Source organism: Falco naumanni, chromosome Z (genome assembly GCF_017639655.2).
Source record: "Falco naumanni isolate bFalNau1 chromosome Z, bFalNau1.pat, whole genome shotgun sequence".
NCBI classification, from domain to species: domain Eukaryota; kingdom Metazoa; phylum Chordata; class Aves; order Falconiformes; family Falconidae; genus Falco; species Falco naumanni.
Genome location: NC_054080.1, coordinates 63522261 through 63532480, shown reverse-complemented (window position 1 = coordinate 63532480; position 10220 = coordinate 63522261). Strand labels below are relative to the sequence as shown.

Below are 10220 nucleotides of genomic sequence, written 5' to 3'. Positions count from 1 at the left end.
ATTTCTCTTTATTCATTGCTTGAGCTTCCATGCGTCCTTTAAAACTGAAATGAAGTTCTCTAAACTGTGAGGAGGTTGCTCGTTAGTGGAGCAAATACAATACTGCAACCAACCACAAATGTTGATTTAATGCAGAATTGATTTATCTCTTTAAAAAACACTAAATCCTCTGTTTAGGTGGTTTTTTTTCGGTTTTTTAATTTTAGTGGAAATGAAATTAAGAATATGAAAACTACAGCGCAGAAACGAAAAGCCCCATCTTTTAAAGCAATGCGTTTCCTCCACAGTAGAAAATCTAACACAAAGGAGGGAAAAGAAGAGACGACAGGGGGAATGTAAAACCGTTCGGCGAAACACCTTCCCCACGGAGGGCCGGGGCGATGGTCCCGTCGCGGTCCGTGCAGGGGGCGGCCCGGGGAGCGGCCCGAGGGGTGCGGTGGGAGCCGTGGGCGCCGCCGGGTCCGTCCTGGAGCCGCGGGGCTCTTTTCCCCGCCGGGAAGAGGCAGCGAGGCTGGCGGTGGCGGGCGCGGAGGAGCCGGTGCCCTCGCCGCTCCCGCGGACCCTCCGCCCGGGGGCTGCGGAGGTGCGGGGCCGCGACCCGCCTCTGTCCGAGCAAGGGGCGGGCGGGGGGGGGCAGGCGGCGGAGCCGGACGGGACGAGGCGCCCGCCGCCCTGTGCCAGTCGGAGCGACAAGCGCTCCCAAGCTGCGGCGCTCACCCCCCCCCAGCGGCAGCGGCACCGGGCGTCTGGGGCACCTTGCAGCCCTCGCTGCGGGTTGAGGGCCGTGCCCGTGCCCCCGCCATCCCTCGCCCCGCAGCGCGCGGGCGGCAGGCAGAGGGCACAGGAGTTGCACCCCTCTTGCTGCCCTGCCTGGTGCGGCTCCGGGTGAGCCCTGCCTCGAGGTCCCGGGGGTCTCGGCGGAGTCGCAGTGGGGCGTCGGTCCCCGGGGCGGAGGGAGAGACCTTGCGCGCTCTGTCGTCAGTCGTCAGTCCCCGGGGCAGAGGGCGGCCGCGCATTCCCAGCTGGCATCGCTACCGAGGAGTTTGCGGGAATGCTTGCCATGGGGGCGGGGAGGGGAAACGGGCAAAACGTGCAGAAACGCACCGGCAGGAATCGGCCGGACCCGGGGGAGGAGGCGGCGAGCGGAGCGAACCCGCTGCAGGGCGGCTCTCCCGCCGCACCGAGGCGCGCTGTGCCCTGGCGGCGCGGCCCCCCGCTCCCGCACCCGCTCCCGCTCCCGCTCCCGCACCCGCTCCCGCACCCGCCCCGGGGCGCCCAGCGGCTCTGCCCAGCCCGCACTCCCGCGGTGGGGCTCACAAAGCCGGGTTACCCCGCACTCGGGAGAATCTTCGGCTCCCGAATTGCTGCAGGCTGACTCCTCTGACACTCCGGCACTTAAGGAATATCTAGGACAGGACGCACGTGGTTAGGAGTGATCAAACCGGAGGTAAGATCAAAGATCACTTTAATTGCGAAAATGAGGTCAAATAAGATTTTCAGACAATCAGCTATATATCTGACGCTGTTAAATGCACTACTGTCATTTAATGGAAGCGGTTGAAGTTCAGAAATGACTGGACACTTACATTCACGTGACGCACAGATTTAACATTCCCTTTTACCTACAGGTAACACAGATTACACAAAAATAAACAGGAAAAATATATATATATATATGTATATATTTGGTCAAGCATTCATTTCAGGCAGCCCATCGCAAAGGTACGCCGCAGCCTGCCCGGTGCCGGTACTCGACCCGGCGCCGCCCGGGAGCGGCCCCAGCGCCCGGCCGCGGCTGGCGGGAGAGCCCGGGGCACGGCAGGAGAGAGGCGGGGCGGGCAGAGGTGTGTGCGGCCGGCAAGGTGTCCTGCTGTCCTGCTCCAGCCCCGGGCCAGGCGGGGAGGGGGAAGCACGCCGGGTTTCCTGGAGCCAAGCAGCTAGGATTGACGGGAGAGGGGGGACCCTCTGCGGGGAGAGGCTGGCGGGGCCGCCGCGGGGACCAGCCAGGCCAGGCTTGGCTCTCCCTGCCCTTGGAATGGCAGTGACACCGCTTGCTTCTGGCCGTAGCTCTCAGCTTGTGGGGAGGGTCGTGCTTGCCCCCGCCGGGGCTGTCCCGGGAGAAGGAGGCTCTGCCCCGTCCCAGCCTGCGCCGATGTGCCGCCTTCGCCATCCGCGGCTGCCGCCGGAGGATGCTGTCGGGCCCCTCCCCTACTGCCACGGAGCACATGGCAATGGTTTGGTTGATCGGTTTGGTTCATTTTGTTCTTGTTTGTTGGTGGGTTGTTTTTGGTTTTGTTTTTTTTCCCCCGAGCAAAATGTGCCGCAGGTGGCTGCCTCCGGAGCAACCGCAAGCGTCTCCGGAGAAACTTTAAAGAGGCTTAAAAAAACCAAACCAAAACAAACAAATCCCAAAACAGAACAAAACAAACAAACAAATAAACAAAAAAAAAAGAAACGTAGCTTCTGAGGCTGCTTAAACTCCCTGTGATCCCTCGTGCGCGGTGAACTCAGGAACAATCGCACAGCGCCAAACCTTTCCTCGGTAGGAAACTTTCGGTCAAAGGCATTTTAAAAAAAAATAAAAATCAGCGTACAAATGAGGCCTGCGGTTGGCGTTTAAGCCCCATCACATCACCTCCCTGCGCTGTAAGGAAGCGAAGCTCTGTGAACTGGAAGGTCCCAGCATAGCAGGAGGGCTGTTAGGCACACGTAACACAAGACGTAAGTGTAAGTACCCTGCAAGGTTACAAAACATAGTCGGTTTTCCCCTAAGAAAATCCACTTGGTGGTTTCACAGCCCGGGAAGCGACGAGCCCGACGCCCCTTCCTCCGCTCGGGAAGCGGCCTCCAGCCTCACACTGCGGACCGAGGTCGGACTCTGAGCTCCCCGCCGTTTCCTCGCAAATCCAAGAAAGATCCCCAATACGCCGGTTTTCTGCATAGGGTGGTTTATTTTTACCGATGCTACTCGGGCAGACACTGTGGTTTCCAGCGACCACAAGCAACGACTTGCAAACCCTAAGTCTACCCAGAACGATGAAGGAGAAGGATGGAGAGAGGCAGGAGCGCCGGCGCCCGGCAGCGGAGCGCCGGGGGGGCCAGACGAGGGCGGCCGGGGCGCCCTGCCGGGCAAGGCGCTCGCCCGCCGTCCCCGGTGGAGCCCTGCCCTGTCCCCCGGGTCTTGTCCGACAAGCGGAGGGAGCGAGGGACTCGGATCCCCGCTCCTCCCGCCCCCCCCCCCCCGCCCCCCCCCCCCCTCCCCGGGCCCTTCTGCCGGCGCTGTAGAGGGGCTGGGCGGGGGGGGGGGGGGGGGGGGGGGGGGGAACACACAGCGACGGGGGCCAGGCGGGTGGAGCGAGTGGCAGGACCCCCGCTGCCTCGTCCAGGAGCGTGGGCTTCACTGCTTGCAAAATTTGCACTTGATAATTTTCTTAAAAGCACTTTGGAAGTCTTTGTTGAAATAGGCATAGATGATGGGGTTGAGAAGGGAGTTGGAGTAGCCCAGCCAGTTGATGACTGCCCCCAGCCACTCGGGCATGTAGCACTTACTGTCACAGAAGGGCAGGACCAGCGCCACGATGAAGAACGGCAGCCAGCAGAGGATGAAGGTGCCCATAATGATCCCCAGGGTCTTGACAGTCTTCCTCTCCCGGGACAGAGCCATCCTCCGCTTGGCCTCCGTGTTCTTCTCGTTGCGCGTCTCGAAGGAAGGGGGCGGCGGGGAGCCGCACGCCTCGCTGGGCAGCGGCAGGTGAGTCTTGGAGGAGCTGTTGCAGCGCTGGACCTCGATGATCTCCAGGGCGGCCCCGTCCTCACCCTGCCGCACAGCGCCGTTGACACAGGCACCGGGCTTGGGCTCCACAGTCCGCCGCCAGCCCTTGCCGGGCTCCCCGTTGCTTTTCTTCTGCAGGGCGGCCGGGGAGAGTGTGAGGCAGGTGTCGGCGATTTTCTTCTTCTCTGCCTTCTTGACGGTCTTGCGGATCCTGAAGCGGGCCGCCTTGAAGATGCGACCGTAAAGCACCAGCATGAGGAGGAGCGGGATGTAGAAGGCGCCGAATGTGGAGTAGATGGTGTACCCGTGGTCCTTGCTGATGGTGCAGGCGTCGGGGTCCGAGCGGTCCTCGGGCGTCCGCCAGCCCAGCATGGGCGGGATGGATATCAAGAAGCCGATGAGCCAGGTCAGGCTGATAAGCACGGCGGCCCGCCGGGGAGTCCGCTTGTTGACATAGTCGATGGGGTCCGTGATGGCCCAGTACCTGTCCAAGGCGATGGCGCACAGGTGCAGGATGGAAGAGGTGCAGCACAGCACGTCCAGCGAGATGAAGATGTCGCAGGTGACTTGCCCCAGCGTCCACTTGTTCAGCACCTGGTAGAGGGCCGCCATGGGCAGCACCAGCACGGACACCATGAGGTCGGTGACGGCTAGCGAGCCGATGAGATAGTTGGCCACGGTTTGCAGGGAACGCTCCAGGGCGATAGCCGCGATCACGCAGGCGTTGCCGCTCACGGCGCACAGGATGAGCGTGCCCAGGAGCAGGGAGGTGAGCAGCTGGTAGCTCAGGGTCACCTCGGCGAAGCCGGGGCCGCCTGCCCCCTCGGGGGAGCGCTCTGGGGAGGTAGTGTTGTTGGCCACATCCATGCCGGGAGGGGGGGTGGCTTCAGGAGACGGGCATGGGAAGAGGCGCCGGTCACTTGTGCGCTCCCCTGGCAGGAGGCATCGCCGCCCCGTGCGCTTTGGCCGCGACGGGTACCCCCCCTCCGCCACCCCTCCCTCCCCTATATAGCGCGGCGGGAGGCGGCTGAGGCTCGGAGGACGGCGGCTGGCGGAGCCGCCCCGCGCCCGCCCATCCCCGCCGCCTCTGCCCAGCGCGCAGCCCCGGGCGGTGGGGGCGGCCCTCACTCCGCCGCTCGCCGAGCTGCTGCCCCTCGCTCCGCCGCTCTCCCGCGCCGCTCCTTCCTGCTCTACCTCCCCGCTCTCCCCTCGCTCTTTCCCTCCCTCCTTCCCCTCCCTTTCCGCCCCCCCCCCCCCCCATCCCGCCCTTCCGCGGGGCGGGGGGGGGTGTCTCGCTAGGTCGCCATCGTCTCCCAGCGCCGCCGGCGGAGCGGCCGCCGGGGTCCGTCACTCTCCGCCCTCCCCTGCTCGCAGTGGGGACACCGCAGAGAAACCCACCACGACTCCCCACCGTCCCCGCCGCCTCCAAATGTCCTCCGCCTCGGGCAGCGGGGGCTGCAGGCTTCCCCTCGGGACCGGCGCCGGAGCTGGTGCGGGGTGTGCGAGGCGGGGGGAGGCTTTCCGTAGCCAGGCATTGCCAGCTGGGGCGGGGGGCGCAGAGGTGTGCCGCGGGGGCTCCGGGGGGGCTTATCGCCACCTACAGGCAGGTGGCTGCGGCCCGAGGGCGCGGCGCCCGGGGGGGTGTCGGCCGGGCACCCGCCGCCACGGGGCCGGCGGGACTTTCTTTGGGTCTGCCCCCTCGCCCCCTGTCCGCCCGGTGCTGCCGGGGTCGTCCGGGGGGCAGCATCAGCCATGCCGCCGCGGGTGCCGGGCGAGAGGGATCACAGTGTCGCACGGGTGTCGCGGAAGGGATTGCCTTGCAGCCCGGTGCCGGGCAGGGCTCTCGCTCAGTCCCTTGCGAGTGCTGGCGCGGTGGAGTCCCCATCCGTGACGGCCCGTGCCCTCGCCCCAGCGTCCCGCCGCGGGGAGCGCGGTCGCTGCCGTCGGGGGCTGCGCGCCGGTGCGCTGGTCCCCGCTGTCCCGATTCCCGCCGAGGGACGGCCTTGTCCCCGGCCCTCCCGAGACGGGAGTTACCGCGCAGCACGCTGTTGAAATCGCTGTCCTCGCAAGACAGTAACAGCAACAACAACAGAAAGGGGGGGTGGGGGGGTGGGGGGGGGTGGGAAATGCGTTACAGCCCCACCCCACCCCCCAGCAGAAGGGAGAAAAGCTGAGGTCTGCAAGTGAAATGAGAAAAATACCTCTGGGAACAATCTTGAATGCAAGAGTGTCAGGTTGACACATCATAAGCAAATCAGTTAATATCCAGTAAATAGAACAAACAATCACAAACCTGAGAACAATCTGTCATTAAAAAAAAAACCAACAAACAACCAGGAAAACACACACACATACAAAAAAACCCCAACCCGTGGTGTTATTGACAGGCTTAACTCCAACTGTCCGTGAAAGGAAGCCCTCTGACACAACTTCTGTGCAGGCTTTCTACTGTCTTGCGTCTCAGTATTTTTAATGATATGAGATCTTTCACTCCGCTTTGTAGTTGTGCCATGCAAGCTCAGAAAACGCAGAAAGCCAAATAAGTAATTGCTTAACAGGAAGATTTGCCAGATTCTAACTTAATCAAACTTGAGATCACAAAGCCTGGCTTGCAACGCCCAAGTTTCCTCATCTTCTCTCAGTCAACATTTAAAAATAAAGCTGAGTTTACTACTTCAGCACATTTGGCCAGATTTCGGCCAGTTCCTCTTTACGAGAGGGGGTCAGGCTGCACTTCCCCGCCTCTAGGCTTGCATTCCTTACTGAGAATCAGCAAGGCGCAGAGATGCGCTGGATAAGCAGAGCAGAGCTGAACCCCTGCATTGCCCATGGTGCCAGCCGGGCACTAACGCTTACAGGATCGGTGCCCTATTGAATGAAGGCTTACACTGCTGAGACACAGACAAAACAAAATGTAAACGGCATTTAAGTATGCTTTGCTCCTTCACTACTAAAACCTATTTTCTTTTTGATGTCCTCTCAAACGCATGGCACCGTTGGCTTCTGAGCCAACCTGTTTCAGGACCCTTTCACCTTCAGCGAAATCAGTTTGTGCTTCTTGTTGTTTACAGCCAGCCTGATGCAACGAAGAAAGTGCAAATCTGGGAGGCAGGGAAATCTCGAGGAGATTCTCCCAGCTTTCTTGCGGTGATGGGCAAGTCATTAGCCTAATTAGGTTAGCCTGAAATTAGCGTTTCAAAGCCACGGGGAATGGGGGTTTTAGGAGTCCACGAAGGGCTCTAGGAGGAACTGTTTCTAGAGGTGTTCCGCGCTGACACGGTCAAGGGAAGTCAATCCCAGACACTTTTTGCCGAGAAATTCCAGTGCGTAAAAGTCGACAGGGTCCGCTTTCAGTGGAAACCTTTTAAATCGGCTTTTTGAATTTTGTTTAGGGACTGAAAGTCATTTCACTCTGAATTAAATTGAGAAGCAACTTAGGCAACCGTGGAGGAAAGGGTGGGAGTAGGAGGTGAAAGATGTAGACGAAGGGAAAACTCACTCTTTTGATGTGATTGTGTTTTAATCCTACTAAGCATTTAAAGAGCAAAAAGCCAGTTAAACTTTCAAGCAACTAAATGATGTGCTAATGTCTTTAGATAACCTGGGTAAAGCACCTAGGGAATTTCTTTAAGGAAAGCCATATCCTCACAAAATCCAAGCTGACTTGAAAATAAATGAAACCTTAACATCGCGCAACCTTTAAAAGTCCAACTAAAATATTAATGTTATTCAGTTATGACACAGCTGCAGCAAACAAGTCGTTCCTCAGTAAGTATGAAAAGAAAAAGCATTAACAACTGTGTCAGAAGATGCTTTCCTGAGTAATTTCATTTTACACATTTCCAAAAAGGGGAGAGCTATGTATTCTTGATGCTCTCAGATTATTACTGTATTGTCTATTTGCCAGGGTCCAACTAAAATGCTACAATTTGATTGCAGCATTTTTTTCACGTGGTTGCATATTACACTTTGCTTTGAAAGGGATTTGGGTCTTGGGTAGTTTTTTAGTATTCACCAGAATAAAATACAGCATTTTTGTTATTCAAGAAATAACATTCCAGTAATGGTTTCAAAATGAGTAGTCTTTACTAGGGAGCTAAGGAAATTAACAGTTTCAGTGGAAGGAAAGATGTCCCAGGAGACAATCCACCAACTACTGCCACCTTGAATTTTGTCATTGGGCATCTTGGGAATATAGCCAAAGGAATTAGCACTACTCCACACTTGTTTGAAACCTTCGGAAGAACAGTTATTAACTTTAAAATACAGAAAAGCAAACAAGAATTACAAGGCTGAAGTGACTCTATCATTGAAACTCATCCCTTTCACACAAGCACACACATTGCACTGTGAAACCCACTTCAAGATACCTGCTCCCACCTTTCATAAAGCACAAAATGTTTCCCAGTACTTTAACAAATTATAAACTTTGTACTGTGAAAGACCAGAAGCTGTAAGAATGGGACAAAGCTTTAAGGCAATTTCTAGTGTTGTACCTGCATAGTTCCCAGCCAAACTGCTCTGGATCAAAATGAGTCCAAGTCTGACAATCTGTTTAGTCCTGACTTTGTGGACAAGATGTACCAGCCCCGAACCTAAGTGACCTTTGGTACCAGTAGCAGAACCGTTCCCTATGTCCTGTATCTAGCTATGGCCAGTTTGTGAAGCCCCCCACATCCAACTCATGTATATGAAAAGGGAGGGGGAAATCCCTTTTGAATCCTGCAACCAGTCTGCTCAGAAACAATACACCACAAACTCAATGCAACAGCGCAGTAAGGAAGCCTGAATTCCCAGCTTCTGGATCACCCCTGTGCCAGCTTGGGTTTTCTTCCCTTTTGGGGCATGCAGGTGGCTTGGCTAGTTCTTCATGCAGTCCCACCCAGCCAGGTCAGAGCTGGCTAGCCGTGCAGTGCTGAGACATTCCAGTAGCTCTGCAAGAATCATCTCGGGTCTAACAGAAATAAGAGCATCAGCACAGAACTCAGCTTCAGGGCTGAGTTAGGTCCTGCAAGGTACTGATATGTCCCTCACCCTGCTCCTTAACACTCCCAATTCTGCCAACACAGAACAGTGACACCCAGTATCAGGCCTGGAAAGATCTGCTGGCTCTGGTGCCAGTCATGCCAAAGCAGCAGTCCTGCTTCATGGCTTTTACAGGTTTTGGGAGTTGTAGAGCTGGATTCACTCTCTGCTAATTCAGTTTCTGATGGCTGCGCACTGAATTCAGTCAGATCTCTGTTCCCTCTTCATTAGATAGTTAGAACTAGATCAATAATCCAGGCCCAAGGAATTCCCAGAGGAATAACCTGGAAGAGGCAGGAATAACCATTATCTCAGAATGCTGGAGTGCCTGTCTGTTATGCTTCCCATGTTATCAATCATGTTTTCCGTTGCCTGAGATATCCCAGTTGCCACTGTCATCCTAGACAATGGTGAGCTGACTGCAAGTTGTACTGTCCTATTATCATTCCATTCAGCTGCCTTACCACAAATCTCATGTTCATAATTTTTAGTAAGGCCAGAAATGAAATATTTAGATACACAAGCATTTATTTGCTACTTCTGCCTTTCTCTGCCAAGAGCTTACAGTAGTAACTAAAATTATAGCATAGCAGCATAACCCACCAAAGGAGATAATTCATTCACAGTCTTAGAAATACTAGAAGAGTAGGTAAACATTAAATGCAAAATGAATAAATGTTATTTTTCAAGTGGCAGTGATGAATATACAAAGAATATTCAAGTGGCATCACTGAAGTGAAACTGTTAATAGTGATGCCTGCTATCAAAATCACGGGGCAGCTTTTACGCAAGTCTAGAAGTTTAAGTTTAATTTTGAAAGATGTTCACTTTAATATGTGTGAAGGAAGGAGACTTACAAGCATATTTGTTCAAGCATAAGTTTTCATAAGCTTATAGAAACTTCTTAGAATTTTGAAATTCTGGGAAAACACAATTTTAGGCTAAATTTTCTGCTTTGCCCTTTCTGTACACAGTGCAGCTGTGATGAAGAAAGAGCTGGAAGATTGTCTCTTAACCATTTGTGCACTTTCTTGATACTTAAGTTGCTAAACACAGATTCGATCCCAGAGAAACTCTGGGAAAATCACTTCAGTCAACTCCAATCATGCTGTGGAGAACAAAGCAATGTTCCAGCTATGCTGAGGTTTTTATCAGCACATCTGTCAGAGACAAGGGAGAGCAGTGCACAAAGCTGGTGCATTAGGAGCTGGTCTCTGTGAAGAAGGATTTTGTAGCTGGTTAAGAATCACCCATGTGGTTAGAATATGGCTAAATAGTTTCTTAAAAACTGCAAGCTGATATTTGTAGTTTAATTAAAAATAGTAGCTCACAAGTAATTTCTTCTCAACCAAAGTTTGCAAAATAAATCATCTTAATAACATTGACTAATTCTAAAATTGCTGACTAGCGCTGAGCAGCTTCT

At 55.1% G+C, this 10220-nt stretch overlaps 1 protein-coding gene across 1 annotated transcript; it reads right to left on the bottom strand.

The window, feature by feature from the left end:
• Positions 1 to 1513: 1513 nt before the first annotated feature.
• HTR1A (5-hydroxytryptamine receptor 1A) lies at positions 1514 to 4750 on the bottom strand. Its single transcript, XM_040579991.1, has one exon. It carries the CDS (start codon positions 4637 to 4639, stop codon positions 3398 to 3400), a length of 1242 nt encoding a protein of 413 aa, XP_040435925.1. The 5' UTR covers positions 4640 to 4750; the 3' UTR covers positions 1514 to 3397.
• Between the last annotated feature and the right edge of the window lie 5470 nt (positions 4751 to 10220).

Bases quoted from the DNA above. Each gene is read 5' to 3' on its own strand.
- HTR1A (XM_040579991.1), bottom strand. From the start codon at position 4,639: ATGGATGTGGCCAACAACACTACCTCCCCAGAGCGCTCCCCCGAGGGG.